Source organism: Cyphellophora europaea (assembly GCF_000365145.1).
Source record: "Cyphellophora europaea CBS 101466 unplaced genomic scaffold supercont1.3, whole genome shotgun sequence".
NCBI lineage: Eukaryota > Fungi > Ascomycota > Eurotiomycetes > Chaetothyriales > Cyphellophoraceae > Cyphellophora > Cyphellophora europaea.
The window spans coordinates 2,874,330-2,896,367 of record NW_008481809.1 but is presented as its reverse complement, the minus strand read 5'-3'; the positions used below and the strand labels follow the sequence as shown (position 1 = coordinate 2,896,367).

The window sequence follows — 22,038 nt, the reverse complement described above, 5'->3', positions numbered from 1 at the left end:
CGGAGTTTCGGGTTGGCGGTGCCAAGAGAGGTGCCGTAGATTCGCCTTGACTCGTGCTGCTTCTTGACGCTTGATTGAGCCTCATCGTGCCTAAATCTTCTGCCACCCTTGCCCGGAACCAGGTAGGTCCAATATTGCACAGCACCAATTGGAGGGAAATCTCATCTGTCACTGTTATCATAACGTGGCATTCAATGTAACGGGTGCCTACACGAGAGGCCTTGTTGATTCAACGTACATCTCAAACCCTTCCTCAAAAAGCTACGCGGTATCTACCAACTGAAAACATTTATTCCCAAAAGCGCTGATGTCGTCAGTCAAGTGGTGTTTGTTGTCTTTCTCAAGAGCGAGATTCGTTGGACGGAGCCGGCTGACCATAGCCCTTCTGGCAGATGATTACTTCTTTTCCATCATCAGAGGCAATCATGTCAGCGTTCTCCACCTTCATTACCATCTCGACTCCCATGAGCCACATTGCGGGCTTTGGCCAGACCCCACGGTACTCAAGCACATATGCATCTTCCTCGAACGTCGCCACCTGTCTGACTTTGAAGACATGGTTTCTGTCCTCCCTGCTACTGAATGCCAAGTACCCTTGTGGAGGTATAGCCAGTCGCTTTTGGTACGGCCCAATGCCGGTGTGAAGAACGAAATCTGTACTTTTGCACAGGCGTCTGGTTTTGTTTGCCCCGCCCGCATTCTGGCATAGTTTTCCGGTGCGACTGTCTTCCAAGCACCGCGCTGTGGCGAGCCCAAAGAGAGCGCCATTTAGGGTATCCTCGAGGATCGGTATCCAAGGCTCATCAGCGTACCAGGTCTTATCCAAAGCCAGACCACGAATTGCTGCCCGCGTAGGCTCGGGCCACCAGAGAAGTAAACTTTTCTTTGCTTTGTCGAGTCGGCTCCATTGTAAAGCTTCCATGAGAAGCACCACAACTTGTTGCAAGGCTTTGTACTGTTCTAGATCCTTGCGTTTGAGCTCCTCGAAAATTGCTGATGCTTTGTCATCTGATGAAGCATTGCGAATGCGCTTGAAGAGATCCGTATCAAGAGTCTGTGTAAGATTCTCTGCATGGAGGCTAGCCTGGAGGTATTCAATGACCGTTGTGTCTAAGAGTGCGCGAAGTGGTACTCTCCTGGCAACACCTGTGCACAGACTGAATTCGAGACCCCATGGCTCGTTGAGGTTTCCCAAGATCCGGCTTGAAGTTGCCAGCGACTGTACACGTTCTCCTTTCAGGTTAGTCTCGGCATACCATTCTTGTACCACACCTCCAGCGACTCCGACATTTCCAGGTGCCATGGGTCCACCACCAAGACCGGCGTTAACGTTGAAGGATCTGCTTTTTACTTTCCAGTGACCTTTTCGAACGCGCAGGTTGATTAGCCTAGCATCTAACTGACTTTGGCATGCATCGGCAGTGAGTGGACAATTCTGGTTCTCCGTAACTGCCCCAACCACTAGTTTGATGTCGGTTTCGAGCTCGGCGGTAGTCAAGCCTGTGCCATCTTCTTGAGGGCCCCAATGATACATTGTCTCGGTCGGTATGAGAGAAAATGGCCACCACGTAGGCTTTACTCGATAGAGAAAACCGTTACCCATTGCCACTGTAACAAGGTTCGGTACTGATGCATGGTCAGTGAGGAGTGTCGTATGCCAGATGTCGAGAAGCTGCGAAACCCTAGCTTCAACATCGTGTTTTGCACGAACAACGGTGTCGACATCAAAGTGCCATCGTGCCAATTCTGGCCCTACCAGTTGGAAAGCCCAAACTGGTCTTTCAAGCATTTCTCCAAGGCATGAGAGCTGAATCCTCTGCGCGGAGATCCGTGGACCGCTACATGTAACTCCCACGAGGTTGATCTTCTCGATATGACGTGAGATGTGACTCGTGTAGAAGCTCGAGCAATGCCCTCCACAAAATGTGGCCAATCCAACGGAGAACAGTTGTGCGTACAACGCTGCCAGATGTAGCACAAATGTCATTATATCATCTTCGGTCGTACACATGACGAAAAAGTCCAGAGCGTCACTCCGAGACCCGAAAATTGTTTCACACAAATCGAATAATCGAGTGCATATTCGAGACCTCCATGATATGTCCTCAGTCCCTTCGGAGAAAGTTGCGGATACGAGTGGTTGTTTGAGTATTGCAACCAGCTCAGAAATGTCCTCGAAGCGAATGTCAATTGCGGATAGTCTTCGACGACCAGACGATCGTACGAAGATCGAGAATGTATCGCAGCATCCTCCAGTCCTGTTCAATTCTTTCATCGCAAGCAGAACTGACTTGAGAGCTCTGATGCACTCTTTCAAGATATCATGATCCCAGATCTTTGCATTCGCTGCCTGATGTGTTGCACGGTGATTTCCGATTACTGAACGGACAGGCGATCTAGTCTTGCTCAGGCCGGCACGCACGATGTCTTCAGGACGACCGCGGAGCCATCGCACCAAGAACTGTCGTGTTGCGATCCAAATCCTCAGCGGTAAGCATTGCCAGGAATCCCACCTTTGGGTCAATTTGCCGACGAAGGCGGTAGGCATCATACTTTCGAAGAGCCCCATAGCACCAGAGAGACTGTTGTTTCTCATATACTCTCTCCGGATTTCTATCGCATCCTGTTTGTCGGTCGTATACAAGATGTGTACAATACCACCGTTGGATGACATGAGCGTAGGCTCTAGGCTATCTTTGGTCAGACTGGGATGCAGGACACCTCCGATCCCACAATTCTTGAAGACGATTTCCTCCCAGGTTGCGACCTTATCAGTAACCACCGACGGCTGGGTCTGTGGCCGGGCCAGTTTCGGCGTTGAGACGGCAGCGTGTTGGCCCACTGTCTTCGCGATGTTATGAGCGCATTCTTCTCCTGTATGGTCAGGCTTGTCGTCGATGTCTTTGTCCTCTGGGGCCTTCCGCCAAGCGTATGGTTCATAAGATGCGTGCGGTAGATGCTGTCGCCACCTTACATTCTCGACCTCAACTATCGCAAGGGCAATATCGGCCTTGTCTTTGGACTCGGTGATCAAGTCATCCACCCATGGATAGATGCTGATGACAGCTTTGCAGTCACTCTCAAGTAACCGTTGAACTTTCCATTGCCATCCGGCTTTGGCAATTGACTGGACATCTTGGTCTCGAGTGAAAAAGCTCATTGTTGAAACAGCTATCTGTGAATGACGTAAATTGTGTTGCTATTGTAGAGGCTGCAGAATCACCATAGCACATTTGCTGGGTGATGCTGGGTGATGCTGGCTGCTAAGGCCGGACGTGGTCCTGAAGTAGTTGAGCAATACAAGATTAGTCGACTGACCTCGCACTCACTTTGAACAGCGAGTGAAACACTGAAACGGGTAATATTGAATGGTTGATGGCTGATCTGAGATGAAAATGGGGGATTGACATACTTGAACGATTGGCAGTCACTACCAACACGAGAGCCCAGGCCACTGCCTTGGGTGGGCGTTCGTATCCAGTCCTCAGCTTGTCTTGGCCGGGTGCACAGCCCGAGAATCTGCTGCAGAGACAGGTGCAAGCTGCTCACATAACAGCGTGGTCAGGGCCGACAAGGATAGTACTATTGGTTGGCTGGTCTGTCAGGTGCAACCGGTCTGCATTGGTCATAAGGCATATACGACCTCGGACTGTCGTGGGTGCGACTGGGCGAGATCCAGACTGACTGACCGCCACCGTTTAGCAAGACTTGCGCTGGCTGGTCCACGCTCGTACTTCAACATCTGCTCGCTTGTAGAGGGTGTTGGGTGCTAGTCTCTTCGGGAAGAGCCGTGCCAGGTCTTTTCCCTCAAATCTCAAGCTGATCATTCCAAACATGACGAACTTAGCATGCATGAGGCACTTGTTCACTGCTAGTAATGTCACATGTGGACACGCTCTGCAGTGGACATGAGTGCATTAAAGCTAGAAACGTCCGGCAACGATCCGGACGATGATCACCGTAGCACCACTCAACGGAATCAGGCTACAGGTCTCGAAAAGACACTTTGGAGATGAATGCAACCCAGCAGACACCGTGAGTGGCAACCAACATATTCACTTTGGTCGCATTCATGAATCATAAGGAGGGAGGAGTGCATAACCTCATGCGGATGCGCGCCTCGGGCCGTCCAGCACCAAGGCACACATTAACATCTGACGGCATAGGCAGGAAATGGCGATGGCAGAGTGAAAATGAGAGACGACTGTTGGGACAAGTTGCTATGCAAGTCTTTCAAACTGGTCATGACGGCACGCAGGCCTGACTAACCTATGTGAGCGGCTATATTCAGCGCAATCAATGTTGGAGGAGATCGTGTTCTACGTATCATCCGCACGCTCCTCTTCTCTGCAATTGCAGGACCTCCACCCAACATACCTAGGTACTTGCGGTGGCGTTGCGCCATCTTTGTGGCCATCTCAAGACCCCTTTACATAATTTGGGAGACAAAATTCAAGCACGTAAAGCATTACACTAGCAGACGCCATATTTCCCAGGAGTTGAGTCTGATAGGCCTGTCCGGCGACAATGAAAAGCCCACATACTCATCAATTTGAGTGTCATCGTAGTCCTCAGGACTACTGCATCTGCGCGCGGCAGTATAGAGCTCCTCTGGTACTGCACATAATCAGCATCTCGATTCAGAACAACATAACTGTAACTTACCGTGCAAGGCCATTGGCGTACTCGTCATCCCCATGATCTGCATGAGTCCTGAGGTAACGTGCAGTATCCTGTTTCCAGAGCTGCACAAGAGTCGGCATGCGTTCGACCCAATCGTCACGCTGGAAAGCATCGGACCAACCAAATTCGTACAGTTTGTTCTCAACATCTTCGTATATCGGCTCATGTTTCGTGACAAAGCCGGGATTGACAATGCCAAAATTCCAGCGTTTCAGGGGAATGGTCTCAAGGTTCTCCAGGCGGGCGACATAGGTATCGAGAAGTTCAACTGCGTCACCGCTCCATTCACTATCATCGTCGATCGGCTTTCCGATTATTTTGCACTCAGCCTGTTCTTCGTCCCGATCGCTTCCCCACTTGTCGCTGTCATCCTCTTGCCAAGTATCTTCCTGGATAGACTCATTGAACAGGTTCTTACGGCAGAGGCTGCCTGTATCGGCATCAATGATCCAAAGATAGCCAAGAGACCATTGCTTGATTTGAGTGAGGGCCAGCTCTGATGGCTTCAGATCGCCAGGTAGTCCAAATGGCAGCCGCCGCTCACCAAAGCCACAACATGGGTCCAACTCACCCGTATTTTCATCATAGGTGAGTATCGTCGACCAATTCACCGCTGGACTATCCCAGTCCAGGTTGAGTGGCTCGGTGGGCCAGGGTATCATCTTGAGCAGGGTAATAGCTTGATAGGAGAGGCCTGCATTCTCAAGGGCTTTGTTGTGTGCGTAAGTGAAATCGTGAGGACCAAAAGATATCTTGGACTCTTCAACAGCACCTATACGGACGAAAAAGCGGTAGATGAAATTGAGTCGGGTGGCGATCTCGCGGTGCTTAGGGTTGGGCGGTGGCTTCTCCTCCAAAATGTGATGATACTCTGATGCATCGAGGTTGGGTCCGTCCAGGAGTCTCCGAAACAGGTCCGGTGAATGAGATTCAGCATAGCTGGCCTGTGCCGCTTCCTGGTCCCGCAAACGAAGTTGCTCAGATAGGATGAATGTCGAGTCTTGCTCGGCATGCCAATCTGACTGCGGGGAGGAAGACCAGTTGGGTAGAGGAAGCAATGGTCCAAATAACGTGGAAGCTTCGACTGCCTGGTGTCCCCGGGACTGATCTTGAACATATTCGTCTTCTGCTAAGCCAATAGCTGAGTCTCGTCGAGAACGGGGATCCAGGCCTGTCTGCGTGACCGAGCCGGAGGGGATTGGACGTGTCTCAGACATGTCGCTGACTGTACGGTACAGAGTGAGGAATATTATTCATAGCATCTATGCTGCATAGTATGGAGGAGCAGAGTCAAACATCAATATCGACGTGCACCACGGCAACGAGAGGAGAGACAAGGCTACGAGGCAAAGGGGATGTCGCAACCCTAACCCTAGCATCAATGCAGTACATAGAAAAGTTTCCTGTCCGCTACAACAGCAGATCGTCCTTGCTATGCACATGCGGGCAGCGTCGTTACTTGGACTTCTTCCCCTCCACGACGGTCCCTTAGAACCAAGATAGCCTGAGATTCCCCATTCATTATGGCTGCCGCCGCGGAGGCAAACTCAGCAGCCGCGCGCGACGTTTTCGGCTCGGATTTCGGTGAAGCAACCTCAGACGCCGCACTCGCAAACCTCATCACCTCCTACAAGCGCAAGAGCGAATACTCAGATGTTATAACTCTCCCAAAGTCATTAGAAGCCGCGTCGAATCCTACCAAAAGACCGAAAACCCAAGGCTCTAAGAAACAAAATGGCTCTTCAAACGCCCTAGTCCTGTCGCAACGAAAAGACGGCACCAGTAACTCAGCACAAGCACCTCAGTCTAATTCATTAATACGAAGACCAAACATGACTCAGTCTCGACCTGATTGGCATGCGCCCTGGAAACTTCTACGCGTCATCTCGGGGCATCTGGGCTGGGTGCGCTCCCTGGCTGTCGAGCCCAACAACAAATGGTTCGCCTCGGGAGCTGGCGACCGCACGATAAAGATTTGGGATCTCGCATCTGGGAATCTTCGCCTTACACTTACGGGCCACATCTCCTCTGTCCGTGGCCTCGCCGTCTCCGATCGCCATCCGTACCTCTTCTCCTGCGGCGAAGATAAAATGGTCAAATGCTGGGATCTAGAAACCAACAAAGTAATAAGACACTACCATGGACATCTTTCTGGCGTTTATAGTCTCTCATTACACCCCACTCTTGACGTTTTGGTGACTGGTGGCCGCGACGGCGTCGCTCGCGTCTGGGACATGCGCACGCGCTCCAACATTCACGTACTGGCTGGTCACAAGCAGACAGTCACGGATGTAAAATGCCAAGAAGCCGATCCCCAGGTCATCACTGGGTCGCTCGACAGCACGGTGAGGATGTGGGACCTCGCGGCCGGAAAGACCATGGGCGTACTGACGAACCACAAAAAAGGCGTGCGCTCGCTGGCCGTACACCCCAAGGAATTTACCTTTGCGTCCGCCAGTGCGCACAGCATCAAGCAGTGGCGGTGTCCAAAAGGTGAGTTTATGCAGGACTTTGGCGGGCACAATGCCATTGTAAACACCATCTCCGTGAACGAGGACAACGTCATGTTTAGTGGCGGAGACAACGGAAGCGTGCAGTTCTGGGACTGGAAGACGGGCCACTCTTTTCAGAAGACCGAGAGCTTGGCACAGCCGGGTTCTTTGGATGCAGAGGCGGGCGTCATGTGCAGCACCTTCGACCGCAGTGGACTGCGATTACTAGTCGGCGAGGCAGACAAGACGATCAAGGTGTGGGGACCGGATCCGAATGCGACGGAGGAAAGCCATCCCCTGGAATGGAAGCCCACCTTGGGCCGAACGAAGTACTGAATCGAATCAAGACCGCCTGATTGAACCCAAATTTACCGCCACATGGCCAGGAGCCATGAGCACTCGCACCGCTGCTGACGTGGTAACGATGACCACGGCTACCAAGGTATCGAAATGCCGTTCCGAATTCCGAGCGATTCTTCGGCCAACGCGGCATGTCAAGCCGGAACACGAAGTCGCTCTTCTCCTCCCGGCAGTCAATCGCCAAACGAGGGATTCAAAGGATGTCCGGTATACAGCGACGCCGCCACTGCAGGCCGTTAGGGATGTCTGGAGTCTAACTGCGATAATACGAGGATCCACGGCGAACGGTGCATTGCGGCAGACGATGCCAATGGATGATACATGATACCCAGATATACAGGAAGTTATCAAAGCTGTGCGGACGATCGGTCAATAAAGTATGCTGTCCCTCGCCGTCAACCCTCGTGTTGTCACGCCCACTCTTGCTCCCTCGCTCTTCCTCAGCTCTGTTCAGCTAGATTCATACGCTGCCCCCACGTGATAACGCTGCCCGTCAACCTCCCACATGCAATTTCTCGACACCTCCCGAACTTCAGCATAATTTACGTAGCATGCCTCTTCTCTCACACCATCCCTACCCTTCCCCAAATTCCTCAAAATCACGACACCCACATCTCAAAAAGGCTTGTAGCCCCGATACCCGCCCTGCCTCACCTCCTCCAGCTTCTTCCTATAATTCCCCAGCCCACCAAAGTAGAACATGACGGTATTCTTCTTCCCCGGGACATTGGCGCCAAAGATCCAGCTGGCCGTGAGCTTGAAGAGACTCTTATCGCTGAGGTCCTTGCACAGCTGCGTCCAGCCTTCCTCCGCCTCGGGCGTCGCCTCGACAATAATGTCTTCGCCGCCGCCGCCATCACTCTTCTCCTTCCTATCCTTCTCCGCCTTGCCGATCAGCTCGCTGATCCACTCGACATGCGTCTCGATCGTGGGTGGGATGTTGGTGAAGGGTCCGTTGGGGCCCGTGATCATGAAGAGGTTGGGGAAGTCCGGCACGGAGACGCCGAGGTAGGTGGTGGGGCCAGTGTCGGCCCAGTGCTCCTTGAGGGAGGCGCCGCTGCGGCCCTTGATGGCGACGCGTGTGTAGTTGCCATCGACGGCGTCGAAGCCCGTGGCGAAGATGATGACGTCGAGCTCGTGCTCGACGTTGTCTGAGGTGCGGATGCCGTGCGGCGTGAATTCGGCAATGTGCACTTTTCGTAGGTCTACGATGTCGACGTTGGGCCGGTTGAATTGTTGGTAGTACCCGGCGTCGCAGAGGGGGCGGCGCGCGTAGAAGTCCTGGGGGCACAGCTTTTCGGCTTTGACTGGGTCTTTGACCGTTTGCCGTATTTTCTTGCGGATCTAGGATCGTTAGCGATATTGGCACGCGGGGGCCACCGTTGTCTGGAAGGAGAAATAGGGGTAGGTGTGAGTTTGCAGGCCTACGCAACCAGCGGGCGGTCGCTGGACCCACTGATCCCTGCATAGACATTCGGTCTCGGAAAAGAGGCTGTTGCGATGGTGATAAGAAAGGGAGAGCGCTTACAAACTCGCAGGCATATTCGTTGCATTCAGGGTCTGTAGTAAGATCGTTGAAGGTCCAGAACATGAAGCGGAAGCCGTTACCCATCTGCCAGGCTTCTTCGAATATGCGCTCGCGTTCCTCGGGCGAGACAGACTTGGCGGATATATCGGACTCAACGAAGCCGAAGGCGACATTGGACTGCCTAACTTGATTCCAGATATTGTCGTAATTCATTTGGATCTTCTCGCGATATTTGGCATCGACTGGCCCATCGCCAGATGGGACAGAGTATTGAGGTGTTCGTTGGAAGGAGAGGAGGGACTGCGCGTTTCAGCAACTAGCTATTGAGATAGAGTGTCTGATTTACCTTGACCTGTTTTGCTAAGGCTGTGATGACTTGAACGCCTGCCAAGGCGTCAGCGGGTTCATCAAAGTCGCACTGGATGACCTACCAGTGCTGCCATTACCAATAACGCCAACCCTCTTGTTGCTGAAGTCGTGCTGATGGGGCCACTTGCCCGTGTGATACATCTCTCCCTTAAATCCTCCGATGCCCGGGTAGGGCGGGAAATGTTGCTTAGACAAAAGGCCAAGCTAGCTCAGTCAGTAGGCAGTCCGGGAAACGTTGTGTAGTGGGGCCTGAGGCAGCATCGGTGCATGGTTGGAGTACTCACTGTGGTAGAGGTTAGCATGTGGCACCCGTGCTGTGGACATGGCTGAACTCAGAACGATAAGGGATACCAGGCCTGTGAAGTTATCTTACCTGCAGTGACCAAATATCGAACCCTGTATTCGTTCCCGGTCGAAGTCTGAATGACCCATCTGTGCGTTGTATCATCCCATCTCGCGTCTTTCAGCTCTGTGTTAAAGTGCATATGCTTCTTCAGGTCGTAGCGATCAGCAACATGTTCAAGGTAGGCGAGCACTTCTGGTTGCTTGACATAATGCTCCTTCCAGTGATATTTGAGAAGGTCCTCCTTGTCCCAGCTGTACCGATAGATGTAGCTTTCTGTGTCGCTCATCGCTCCTGGATAGCGATTCCAGTACCAGGTTCCTCCGACATCTCCAGCAGCATCAATGACCACGACATTTAGTCCGAGCTCGCGGAGCCGGTATAGCTGGTATATGCCACCGAATCCGGCTCCTACTACCAGCGCGTCGAATTCAAGTACCTGGGTCATCTTGCCAAAGGGACTTGTACACCAATATTGCGAGGAAGAGTGTTGCAGCTATTATATGAACTCACCTGACCACTTGCGCTGGTATTCTGGCCAGGCTAACCGAGGAAGCAGGCATGGCATAATTCCGTGGAGTTTGAGTTGGAGGAGCCGGGCGGGACCCGAACCCCCCGCATGCAAGCTCCTGTAGTCATGGAGTTGTCATCACAAGCTTTCACGGCTAATCTCGAGCAATGTTCGAGGCTTGAAATATACTGACCATTCACGATCAACGGTGCTTCGGGTTTTGATGATCGCCGTGATCATTCAAACCCTGTCTCGAAAGGCAGCTCAAACTCGAGACGAGGAACATCTGCTTGCCAATGACGTTGAGAATGCCTGAAAATGCAGGAACAGACAAGTCGCCATCCTAGGACCAGCCAGACGATTCACCCGCAGCTTAGCCTGAGGAAGAGGAAAGGAGAGGAAAGGAACTCCGAGAAAGTCGACAACTTCGAGTTTCCTCGTAGAGGTCGGAACAGTTTAGCGGCTCTGATGCCAAGACCGGGGAAGAAGGCGTCTCGAACGGCAGCACCGACTTGATCTATTTCTGTCCGGAGGGAGAATCTTGGAAACGAAGATGGGTGTGACGGCTGCACAGAGACTGATATAGCGGAAGCCACCCACTGTTCTCGATTGCTGATCTGTTCCTGCACTTTGATTGCTCATTTCATAGCTTTGCTTCTGCAGGAACGACGGGAGCAGTCGCCTTCTCCACATCTTGGCAGGGGCCCACCGGTCGGCAATCACGTTACGATTCACGTGACGTTGCCACTCACCTCACCTCGCCAACAACCACCTGCCTCTCGAAACCTCTTTCTCATCCGTCCAGCCACTGCAGCCTCGCCATGCGCCATCGAGTCGAGCCAGAAACTCCAAAGTCCATCGAATGTTACGTCCCGATGCTCGCTCCTACGCGTGCCAGTGATTGACAGTCCCACTCGTCTCATCTAGTCATCAACTATGGCCCATAGCCGTGGCTCCAGTCATTGCCACATATTGACATGTCCACTGGAGAATCGGCATTTTCGAAACCGCCGGTCATGCTCCGGTAAAGATTTCCGACCCCTGAGGCTGGACCAATACGCCCATTTGGTTGGACGTGGGGCTGCTCCTCCTTCCCCGTCGGACGTATGTGGGTTCGACATGGGGCCCCCACATTCGACTCTACCTCGTCGTGGTGCTCCTGTGCCATACCTACGTTGCTACTACCGCTCATTGCCTAGACCTGCATCGATGGGGGGTAGATCTCCTACGGTAGGTGGAGGGTGGTCGGGCCACTCCTGTCTCAGCCCTGGTAATAAAGCCCGTTGGTGGTCCCATCTCGTGAAATGCTCTACTGTATCTAGACGGTTGCGCTTCCTTGGTCTTTCAACGCCCGAGGCCTGTCCTTTGATCCTGTTTCAACACCCACGATGGCGCCTCCAGTCTCTGATCTTCCCGACGATATCCCCGTTACCCATGCCGCCGTCGCTACTATCTGGAACTTTATCGTCGCCCATCCGTTCGTGATTCTCTTTGCCCTACTAGTGATCAGACCTCTGTATAAGAGGTACTCTTCGCCTTTGCGACAGTACCCTGGTCCTTTTATCGCCTCCTGCACTCGGCTATGGAAATTCTGGAGCACCTGGACCGGCAAGACCGAGCAGCACCACATTGCCCTCCACAAGAAGTACGGTCCTGTTGTACGGGTTGCCCCTAATGAGGTCTCCTTCGCCTCCCCGGAAGCCGCCCTCGCCATCTTCCAAGTCGGCAAGGGTTTCCACAAGACCGACTTCTATGGTGTCTTTCCTCCTCCAGAGAACCCTGACATCTTCACCGAAACCCGCGAGGCCGTCCACGGCGTCAAAAAGCGCTATGCTGCTACCCCTTACTCCATGGCCACCATGCAACAGTCCACGTCGCGAATCGAAGACACTGAGCGCCTGCTCGTCAGAAAGCTCGATGACTATGCCGATGGCCACCAGGTCTGTGACTTGGGCGACTACTTACACTTCTTCGCTTTCGACGTGTTGGGCGAAGTAGCCTTCTCCGCTAACTTCGGCTTCCTCGAGGCAGGGGTTGACGTCGATTCCGCTATCAAAACCATCGATAACTCGCAATGGTACAACGGCCTGATTGGTCAAATCCCAATCCTCGACAAGTTCCTGCGCCGAAACCCCCTGTGGAATTTTGTGCCTTTCCTTGCCACCAAGAATGCGTTGATAACGCGCACTGCCCTTTCGCAGCTCGCCAAGCGCCACGACCCGAACAACAAGGAAACCTACAAGGACCTGCTGAACAGCCTCATCCAAGCGCAGCAGCAGAATCCCGACAAGCTCGGCGAAGGCGATGTCTTTGCCATCGCGCACGGCGCCATCTTCGCCGGCTCCGACTCCACCGCCTCCACCATGCAGTCTTTCTTCTGGAACGTCCTCAACAACCCGCGCGTCTACGACACGCTCGTCAAGGAAATCACCTCGGCCGACATGTCCGACATGGTGCAGTACAACGAGGCCCAGACCCTGCCCTACTTCCAAGCCTGCCTCAAAGAAGCCATGCGTCTGCAGCCCGCCGTTGGGTTGAACATCACTAGGAAAGTGCCAGTCCAAGGGGCGGAAATTGGCGGCGCAAAGCTCCCGGGAGGGACAGAGGTGGCGGTGAACGGCTGGGTGCTGCACCGCGCCCGCGAGGTGTTTGGCGACGACGCAGAAGTCTACAGACCCGAGCGCTGGCTAGATGCCGACCCGGATCGGCTGCGGAATATGGATCGATGCATGTTCCAGGTAAGCTCCCCCACCCCCTATTTTCCCCTCCCATTCTGCATCAATTTCCTTCCAAACATGTATAGAAGTTCGCTGACTGAGCCTTTTCTAGTTCGGCGGTGGCTCACACCTCTGCATCGGCCGACATCTGGCGCTGCTCGAGATGAACAAAGTGCTGCCGCAGCTGCTGCGGCGGTATGATGTCCGACTCGTGACGCCGGGCAAGGAATTGGAGCACCACTCTAGCTTCTTTGTCGTGCAGTGGGGACTGAAGGTTTACATGACCAAGAGGCCGGGGCAGGATTAGGGTGGTCGAGCAAGCGAGGCAGAAACAGAAAGAGGAACGGAGTACAGAGGCAGGTAAAGCTAGCCAGCATGTAAGGATGGAGCGATATGAAATGCTCACTTATTGGCTTGAGTTCGCAGCAGCCCATTTGTCAAACTTCTCTCGTGCCATCATCAGTTTTGGTACCCCAAGTCCTGATGTCTAACCCGCGAACCTACATACCTCTCATCGCTCGCCTTTCCCCTTCAGCCCTGGAACCCCATCCCCTTGCACTCCTCATCCCCCCTCAAACAGCCCCTCACCTCCTCCTCCGCGACCCTCAACCGACACTTCCCCGCCCTCTCCCCGAGTCTCCGCCCCTCCATCGCCATGATCCCCGCCTCTACCAGCTCCACCGCCGCTTGGCCCATGCCCAGCACACGCGGCAGCTTCATTTTCGGCGTCACTTTCTCGCCCGCCTGGTGGCGCTCCTGCAGTAGAAACTCGCTCACGGCGGCAGAGTCGGCCACGTCGGCGATGCGCTTGGCCTCGAGCAGCACGTCGCCCAGCGTGGCCTCGGCGACGCCTGTGCGGCGGATGCGCGCGAGGATCGCGGCTAGGAACAGCTTGGCTGCGATGGGGAGGGCGCGGAGTTGAGATGCTATGGGTGAGGAGGTGGACTCGTTGATGGCGCGCTTGATGGTCTTGATGGTCACGCGGCCGACGGTGGCGTCTGTGTCCGTGATAGTGTGCTGAACGTCCTCGTAGTCGAGGTCGAGGTCGTCATCGTCCTGTGCAGCGGCGTTGGCTTGTACCATCTTACGGCCGCGGTTGGTTTTGGTCGGCGTTTGTGCCGTTGGCGCTGTGGCCGCGGAGGTGATCTCGTCCTGCCGGCGTTTCTCCTCCTCGGCAATCTCGACGGCGCGGCGGCAGATGTCGAGGGCGCGTCGGGCGTCGCCAGACACGGCGGCGACCTTCTGCGCGGCGAATTGGATGGCATCTTTGTTCACGATGGCGCCCGGCACGCCCTCGAGGCGCGAGGTAATGATCTCCATGAGCTGCTTATGTGTGTAGCCTGGAAAGGTGATGCGCGTGAGGCCGAGACGGGAAGAGATCTTGTTGGACAGTGTTCGCTCAGGGAGGTCCATTGTGTTGGCCACGGCCAGCACGATGAGCCGCGAGTGTCGGAGCGCAGGCCAGTTGAAGAAGTTGTACATCACGGACTGGTTGCGGGTGACGAGCTGGTCGAGCTCATCCATCAGCACCACGCACGGCACGCGTCGGGGCGAGGGATGCGAGAACTCGTGCTCTAGCAGTGACAGCGCGTGTGCGGGGCTCACACGGTCTCCTTTCAGCGCTTCCCACAACAGTGAGTATGACTGGTGCGGCTCCGTGACCTTCATGCCGTTGATCTCCACGAAGTTGAAGTCGTCCAACTCGTCTGCGTAGACGGCTTGCGTTAGGGATGCGACTACCTCGCGGACCGTGGCAGTCTTGCCTGTCCCCGGCGTGCCGGAAATGTAGATGCAGGCGCCGGAACCGTCGGTGATGGCAGAGTGCAGGTGCGTGTAGACTGTCGCAAATTCTTGTGACCGGCAAGGAAGAGAAGCTGGAACAGCAGAGACATGGAGTGTGCTGCGGGCCTGAGCATGAGGCGACGCCATGTAGGTTGAGGGGGATAGTATTCGTGTGCCGAGTGGGGTGATTTCGAGGGGCTTCTTGATCATGATACGTTTGTGCGTCGGGGTCGTGTAGTTGGCAGGAGTGGCCTTCGTGCTCGAACGAGGTGTAGCAGCTGTTGTGGTTTTCCGCTTCTTTCGTGGCGTTGATGGGAGAGGATCGTCTGTCTCACGGCGGAATTCGTAATCATCGTCGTCTGGACGGGGCAAACGCTTCTTCCCCCTGGTTTGCTCCTTTATCCAATTTATGAGGCCGAGCAAATCGCTCTCGCCCTTGTAGAGCTCATCCCAGGAGAATTCTTCGGAGAATTGCATTGTGCGCTGCTTGACTGCCCGTCGACAGAAGATGGTCTTAGCATATTGGTTGGATGCAGCCTTCGACTTTGGCTGCTCTCCACGCGGGTATGTCTCAAAGTATGCTTCCTTCGACATCACTATCGCTGTGCCGTTGATGGATGTTAAGGGATTCATGTTGAAATCCGAGGTGATGAACTGCTCATTTGGCAGGATCTCAGGCTTCTCTCGTATTCTCTTGCCGAAAGACAGCTCTTCGGGAGAGCAAAACCACTGAATGTGAGCACACATCTCCTCATCATCGTCTTCGTCCGTTTCCGAGAAAGCACAAATAAGACCAACCCAGTCTTTTCCCTGTTCAGGGGATTTCAGAAGAACGGTGTCTCCTACTGTCACGGAGAAGTTGCCCATCCGCGCCCCTACAATGTTGTGTTTCTTGAGGGCTTCGCTGGCTTTTCGCTTCCTCGATGGGGTCCGTTCATCCTCCGATTCCGGTTGGGTTCCCTCATCCTCGTAGATCCATTGCCAGGGGTGGTCCTCAACTCCCAGCTCATCGTCGGAATCCTCTCGGGCAAGCGCGCCTTTCATCAGATACTGCTTGCTTCGCGCCATTCCCGTCGAAGATATGCTTAGCACCGAAACTGAAATTCAGATGCTGGTGGGTCGTCCTGAATCTGGCGGTGCTGATGAATGAATAAACTTTCCCGGAAATCGCGTCGCGTGTGAGGACGCGTCTCGGACAAACATTCTTCCGGTGCTTCCAATATAATCCTATATTGGTTAGCGTAGTCACTTCCGGTCAACTCCCTTCCAATTGCCTCGATCTTGCCTGGGCTCTGGCGCTCACTGGCATCGTCAGGGCAGCTGAGGCCATAGTTGGCATTATAAACATTTCTGCGACGTAAAGTAAAGTCAAGTTTTGACGTACAGCAGGCGTTATCTCCCATATGCATCTGATATGTTATGACACTCTCAGCCAGCCATTCGAACATCATAGGTGCACAAGGCAAACTACATGGTATCCTGATCCACCTCACTGTCAGTGACTGCCACTCAGATTGGAGACGGCGCAGAGAGTCACGGTACATGATCTAATTTCTTGCCTTTAAGAACTTCAATTCTCCTCTACATTCCATCCTACTTACGCGCACACGCATTTTGCACCCAAGCCTAACTGCGTAGGATCAATCTGCTGGTCTAAGTGATCTGGGCCTTGTTGTTTTGTGCTCTTGGCTTGGGTAAAGCTCACAGCTCCGTCACGCATCTCACAAAATCACCACGATGTCTGAGTGAGTATTCATGAAGTTTCTGCGTTAATTGAGTCTAACGAGTATTACCTTAGTCATGAGGGCGATGTCCACGATGACTGGGAAGATCTATCCTTGCCTGGGGGCACATCCTTCTCGGCCGACTCGCGAAGAGGTACCGAGAGTCTCAACTATGGCATTCGCTTGCAGCAAGGTCTCAACGGAACACCTGCTGGCATCGCCCGCACCGGCATTGCTCCCAGAATCGCTCAAAACAGAGTCGAACCAAACTATCGTCCTCGGATACAAGCCATTGCCGGCATAGCAAACCGTCCTGGCGGAATTCAGGGTCGTACTAGTAGATCCAAGGCCGAAATAAGCCCTGCCGTCGACAACCAAGGCCATCGAAACTTCAATGCCGGACTCCCAGAGGCGGCTCACTATGATCTCACGATCGTTTGGCGGAGCTTTCTGACCAACTTGAAGCCCGAAGGGAAACAGACCCCCAGCGAGATTGCTCGAATGCGCCTAGACGAGATATGTCGTCGCACCAATACCTATCTTCATCCCAAGGATCCGGATTCGGTCCAGATCGGTATCTGGGGCGAAGACGAAGATGTCGAGCGAGCTCGAGCTGAGCTAACAGTGTTTGAGCACGACATCAGGCGGACCGGTCTGCGGCCAAACCGTGATGCATGGCACAAAGCGAGAGGCTACGATGGCCGTGTTGAGGATCGAGCTACTCGCAATCTCCGCGAGAAGGATCTAGCCGCGGCGCGTCTCGCTCACAACAAGCAGAGTCATTTCGAATACCAAGCCTTCTTACTTTGGCCATACAGAGTCGACATGAAGCGCTTCCGAGAGAAGCATGAGGACAACCTTCTACGGGAAATACAAGGTAGCATGATGTGCAGTATCGACTTTTTCGACACGAGTATTCGCTATGTAAGGATCTCGGCCCAAGACGAACGCGAAATCCACCATGTGTACCAGCGGATGGTCAACCTCATCAAGGAGGCAGTGGCCGAACACGGCTTATTTTCACGAATCAACCGCTTTCGTCTACCTAGAGCCTCGATCTACCGAGATAAGATCGGCTTGGATATGGACCCAACGACTAAGATCATGATCCCGACTCTTCATGGTGATCCGCTCCCTGAGGATGAATATGAGAAGTGGCAGAGTCTATGCAAGCAGTCAGACGCTCAGAACCGTGCCATACTTCGGAATGAGATGGAGTCTATCATTCAAGCGATGCAAGCTCCTGGTCAACAGGTTCGCATGCGGGTCACGTTCACCGAGCTCGGCTTCAGGCAGTATGAACGCCCATCCGATGGTCAAGAATACCACAAGCTTGACGATTTCTGTGAAATGCTTGGGAAGCCCCTTACTGAAGTCGGCATGGCTGGTATTCGCAGTACCTCCGACACCAACCTAGGCGACTTGGTGCCTATCCTCTCTGCTATGCCCGAATTTAGAGATGCCGAAACACGTTTTACTCTACATTTCGACTTCCACGGTTCCAACCGGAGTACCCTCCGTTTCGAACGCGAGATGTACATTGGCTTGACTGGCGAATTAGAGGATGAAGCGAATCGCTGGCTCCAGTTCTCACATGCTCAGAACGAGTACGAGGTTCTCGAATTCAACATGCTAGACTTTGAGAGGCTGCGCGCGAACTACTCTGTACATATCGGTAAGACCGATCTCTATGAGTCCACCGAGCACGAGAGATCATTGCATGGCTTTTCACACAATGTCACGTACACGCATGACCCGCGAGGATTGCAGGCCCCAGCACGCAGACGTGCAGTATTCCCACCTGGCAGGAAATCTTTGCTACGACACGAAGAGATCACGATTGCACGCTTCAGCTTCAAGGGTCCCGACGCACGCTTTGAGATCGTTCGTAAGGATATGTTCGACGCTGGTGCGCAGAGTGGAACCAACCCTAGCAAGACATTGTGGTACGCACAGTACTACTACCCAGAGTGGGACACTTTGTTGGGCGAATTCGGCAACTTGAAGCCTGGGGAGGAAGTGTCGTGGCCACGGAAGATGGAGACATTTTTCATTCCAGGGATGGCAAGGAATGATCACCGCCCGCTCCCGAAAGGGTTTAATGGCTTCTTCAGTGAGGTTGAGGAGATCCAGAGTCTGTTGCAGAAGGCGATTCAGACGCTCGAAGAAAGTAAGATGTAATTGGATTGGCGAGAACGTCGAAGTGGCTTGCAGCCATTGGCAGCACAAATCCCTTCGGGATCAGTCTTGTGGGCGCTCAAGATGGGTCAGGCCCAACAACGAGTTGAGGCTGGTTTTCTGAGACGGGTCTGGAGGCGAAGCATGCCGGCTACTCATAGTCGAGCCCGCATACCACTCAATCCGACTCAGCAAGACACTTCCCATCATTGGTTCTCTGTGTCTCACCTTTCACTTTCAGACGCGTCCTGACTACAGTACCATGGTACCGAGGGGTCTCAAAAACCTTCAAGGCACCCGTATCCAAGACGTCAGCTTTCTGGCACAGTCAAAATTCCAGTCCATAGACTGGCACATGACCCACGAGACCGTGGCTGCGTTTCCAGAAAACTTCGTGCCTTCCCATTTCCATCTTTTCGCAGCTGTGCATAGTCCAGCTTCAGAGTATTCGAGCCCATCTTGATACACTCTATCCCGTCTACCTCTGCGGTATGCCTCGCTCCTCGCGAAAGCCGCTATTTTGCAGCGTAGTTTCAGCTCAAATTGTAGCTTCACGTGGAGTTTTGATATGATGACTATCCCACCACGCGCAGCCATTCTCAATCGCCACCCTCATCTCCGGCCCCTCTCCCAGCCTGGCCACCGTCCTGCCCCTCACCCGCAACGACCTTGCGCCGCATGCCGTCCTCGACCGCGCGCAGCGTGTCCGTCTTCTGCCGCACCACCTCCTCGATCTGCGTGAGATTCTTGGTCAAGTCCTCGATCTTGCCGTCGTAGAACTTGGTTGCGTCGGACGTGCTCTTCTCCACGTAGAAGCCGGTGCCGATGTCGACTAGTACGGTCACGGGCTTGGAGGGTGGGGGTCGCGCGGGGACGTAGAGGGAGGGGGTCAAAGGAATGAGCAGCGGGTTTTCTGGAGGTTGGGGAGGAGATGTTAGCGGGTAGTCGTGTGGTATAAGGGAGAAGCGATTGAGTGAGAGAGGCGCTTGGGGAGGATGGTGTCAGGAGGGAGGGATTGTACCAGGGGTTTTTGACTCGACGCCGTCTTTGATGCTGCGTATACAATCCTTGAAGCGGGACTGAGCGGCGCGCAGGCGCTGATAGGAGGCGGACAGGTGCTCGAGTTCGCTGGAGAGGCGGGATTGGAGCTGCGAGAGTTGTTGTAGTGGGAGCGAGGTCAAGGGGACCGACTGCTGTTGGCCTGAAGGCTGAGCCATTGTGGCCGCGGAGGATGGGCCGTAGTTGTTGGCTCAGGCAGGGGGCGGGTAGAGAGAGGTGTCCGTTGACAGAGGGGGAATTGGAAAATAGTGTGCAGGTTGATAGTGGGGTGCTCTCGGAGACAAGGCTGCGCGAGGCTGAGGCTTTTGAGGGTGAATTGGTAGAACGTGAAGCCCGAGGGACGCAGATTTCCATGTTGAGGAATCAAGACATGGCTTTAGCAGATCTCTGCCAAAGGCCAATAGCTGTTGTTACAGAGTAGAGTTACATCTTTCCCCTTCCCCTATCCAAATCTTGTACAAGGCCCGTCACGGCGGCAGGCACCCCCTCGAGCGGCACATCTTGACGATGCCCAAATGAAGGGCAAATGATCTCCGCAGCGCCCTTTTCCAACGACTTTCCGAGCGCCACGATGATTGGGTATCCGATGAATGTCGCTTCTCTCAGCTTCCTTCTGTAGTTCTGATCTTGGCGATCATCAAGCACGACATCCAGTGGTGCCGACGGCAGATGTGGTTGGCTTTGTACAACTGATGGTGCGACAAGCCTATCGTACAGTTGATGCGCGGCTTCCAAGGATTCAGGCTTCTTGGAAACAGTGCAGATAACAACATCGTAAGGTGCAATGGTCCGTGGCCATAGGATATCATCCGAGTCCCCGGCATCTTCTTCCACTTTGCTGGCCACAGCAGCTGCTAAGAGGCGAGTGACGCCGATACCATGACATCCCATCTCGACAGGCACTCGCTCGCCGCCTTTGTGCTTGGGTAATAGGTTCAAGCCCAGCTTGGCTGAATAGCGGGTGCCGAGGTGAAATGTATGTCCAATCTCAATGGCTTTGTGAACATGGAGCGTTCCAGTTTTACACTCGGGGCATGCATCTCCAGTCCTTGCACTGATGAGATCAATAGAGACAGGACCTTCTCCGTCGCTCTGCACAACAAAACGGCGCGTCTGCGAACCTCCAAACTCCTTCATATCTTGCTGAGTTCTGTGGCGAATCTGCTCCTCAGTCACTCGCTTATCAACCACGTAGACCAGTTGAGCTGCATTTTCATCTGTTGCTTTTGTCCTGACATGCTGTTCGAACATTTGGACCGCTTTGTGCTCTTCGATACCGGTATGAATGTCGCCGAAATCCTCCATGGCTTCCTTTACTGCAAAGGTATTGAGCTCCGTGGACGCGTAGGGATGGGTTGTATGTGGGTCCATTGGGAGAATTACGCGTGCCAGTGTGCTGCCATTAGCATTGACGTAATCTCGTACATCGACAGAAATAGCTGGAGGCGTTTTGAGAGCTTCGTCTGAAGAATGGACTTCCTTAATCGTCCGATTTGTGACCGAAACAAATTCTTCGTTCCGCGAGTGGTCGCATTCATTGCAAATGATGACTGTATCTTCACCAACCTTACTGGGAATGTGGAACTCGTGGCTCAAGTTTCCGCCCATATCGCCCGAGAGGGCGCGCACTTCGAAGAAAGAGACGCCTAGCTCTTCAAATAGATTGCTGTAGGCCTGCCGGATGATCTGATACGTCTCCTTGGCATGAGCCGGTGTGGCGTCAAATGTGTACAGGTCTTTCATTAGGAACTCTCGCCCACGAAGGAGACCTCCTCTCGGTCGTTGCTCATCTCTGTATTTGCGCCCAATTTGGTACAATCGAATTGGCAGGTGCTGCTCGTTGAAGATCTCACTCTTGAGGAGCGTGGTAATCTCCTCTTCGTGTGTCGGAGTCAGGAGCCATTTCGCTTTCGCCCTATCCTCGAACTTGAATATTTCCGAGCCTTTGGTTAGCCGACCAGACTGCTCCCATAGCTTCTGAGAAGAAATAGAAGAAAGCGATAACTTGGACGCCCCGACAGACTGCATGTGCTTGTCGATAAGTGCCTCCACTTTTGATAGTACACGGAGGCCCAGCGGTAGGAGCTGGTAGATTCCAGCATATGCTTGTCGGATATAACCTGCATCAATCAGGAGGGTCGTCGCGTTTCTTGGTGAGGATCCATCATTTTCGAATTTCGGTCGAGGTGACCAGAGGTCAGTGACTCTTTGCCGATGTGATGTAGATGCTAGCCTTCTTGCTACCTGCTGATGCGGACATCGTCGTCCCAGGCTACGCAGTGGTGTTAAAAC

At 53.7% G+C, this 22,038-nt stretch overlaps 9 protein-coding genes across 9 annotated transcripts; 3 read left to right on the top strand and 6 right to left on the bottom strand.

The window, feature by feature from the left end:
- Positions 1 to 340: 340 nt before the first annotated feature.
- On the bottom strand, positions 341 to 3,160 carry HMPREF1541_04015 (uncharacterized protein; the record flags this gene model as incomplete). Its single annotated transcript, XM_008718363.1, has 1 exon — positions 341 to 3,160. The coding sequence occupies one exon, from the start codon at positions 3,158 to 3,160 to the stop codon at positions 341 to 343; it is 2,820 nt and encodes a 939-aa protein (XP_008716585.1).
- Positions 3,161 to 4,577: 1,417 nt separating this feature from the next.
- On the bottom strand, positions 4,578 to 5,900 carry HMPREF1541_04014 (uncharacterized protein; the record flags this gene model as incomplete). The annotated part of the gene is made up of 2 exons (XM_008718362.1): positions 4,578 to 4,617; positions 4,666 to 5,900. The coding sequence occupies 2 exons, from the start codon at positions 5,898 to 5,900 to the stop codon at positions 4,578 to 4,580; spliced, it is 1,275 nt and encodes a 424-aa protein (XP_008716584.1).
- A 306-nt stretch (positions 5,901 to 6,206) lies between these two features.
- Positions 6,207 to 7,511, top strand: HMPREF1541_04013 (pre-mRNA-splicing factor prp46; the record flags this gene model as incomplete). The annotated part of the gene is made up of 1 exon (XM_008718361.1): positions 6,207 to 7,511. One exon carries the CDS (start codon positions 6,207 to 6,209, stop codon positions 7,509 to 7,511), a length of 1,305 nt encoding a protein of 434 aa, XP_008716583.1.
- A 639-nt stretch (positions 7,512 to 8,150) lies between these two features.
- Positions 8,151 to 10,223, bottom strand: HMPREF1541_04012 (uncharacterized protein; the record flags this gene model as incomplete). Its single annotated transcript, XM_008718360.1, has 5 exons — positions 8,151 to 8,879; positions 9,064 to 9,363; positions 9,410 to 9,447; positions 9,495 to 9,636; positions 9,816 to 10,223. 5 exons carry the CDS (start codon positions 10,221 to 10,223, stop codon positions 8,151 to 8,153), a joined length of 1,617 nt encoding a protein of 538 aa, XP_008716582.1.
- A 1,451-nt stretch (positions 10,224 to 11,674) lies between these two features.
- Positions 11,675 to 13,310, top strand: HMPREF1541_04011 (uncharacterized protein; the record flags this gene model as incomplete). Its single annotated transcript, XM_008718359.1, has 2 exons — positions 11,675 to 13,024; positions 13,116 to 13,310. 2 exons carry the CDS (start codon positions 11,675 to 11,677, stop codon positions 13,308 to 13,310), a joined length of 1,545 nt encoding a protein of 514 aa, XP_008716581.1.
- Positions 13,311 to 13,534: 224 nt separating this feature from the next.
- Positions 13,535 to 15,853, bottom strand: HMPREF1541_04010 (uncharacterized protein; the record flags this gene model as incomplete). Its single annotated transcript, XM_008718358.1, has 1 exon — positions 13,535 to 15,853. The coding sequence occupies one exon, from the start codon at positions 15,851 to 15,853 to the stop codon at positions 13,535 to 13,537; it is 2,319 nt and encodes a 772-aa protein (XP_008716580.1).
- Positions 15,854 to 16,522: 669 nt separating this feature from the next.
- Positions 16,523 to 18,690, top strand: HMPREF1541_04009 (uncharacterized protein; the record flags this gene model as incomplete). The annotated part of the gene is made up of 2 exons (XM_008718357.1): positions 16,523 to 16,530; positions 16,584 to 18,690. 2 exons carry the CDS (start codon positions 16,523 to 16,525, stop codon positions 18,688 to 18,690), a joined length of 2,115 nt encoding a protein of 704 aa, XP_008716579.1.
- Positions 18,691 to 19,286: 596 nt separating this feature from the next.
- HMPREF1541_04008 (prefoldin, alpha subunit) lies at positions 19,287 to 19,904 on the bottom strand (the record flags this gene model as incomplete). The annotated part of the gene is made up of 2 exons (XM_008718356.1): positions 19,287 to 19,600; positions 19,709 to 19,904. 2 exons carry the CDS (start codon positions 19,902 to 19,904, stop codon positions 19,287 to 19,289), a joined length of 510 nt encoding a protein of 169 aa, XP_008716578.1.
- Positions 19,905 to 20,169: 265 nt separating this feature from the next.
- Positions 20,170 to 21,774, bottom strand: HMPREF1541_04007 (proline-tRNA ligase; the record flags this gene model as incomplete). Its single annotated transcript, XM_008718355.1, has 1 exon — positions 20,170 to 21,774. One exon carries the CDS (start codon positions 21,772 to 21,774, stop codon positions 20,170 to 20,172), a length of 1,605 nt encoding a protein of 534 aa, XP_008716577.1.
- Between the last annotated feature and the right edge of the window lie 264 nt (positions 21,775 to 22,038).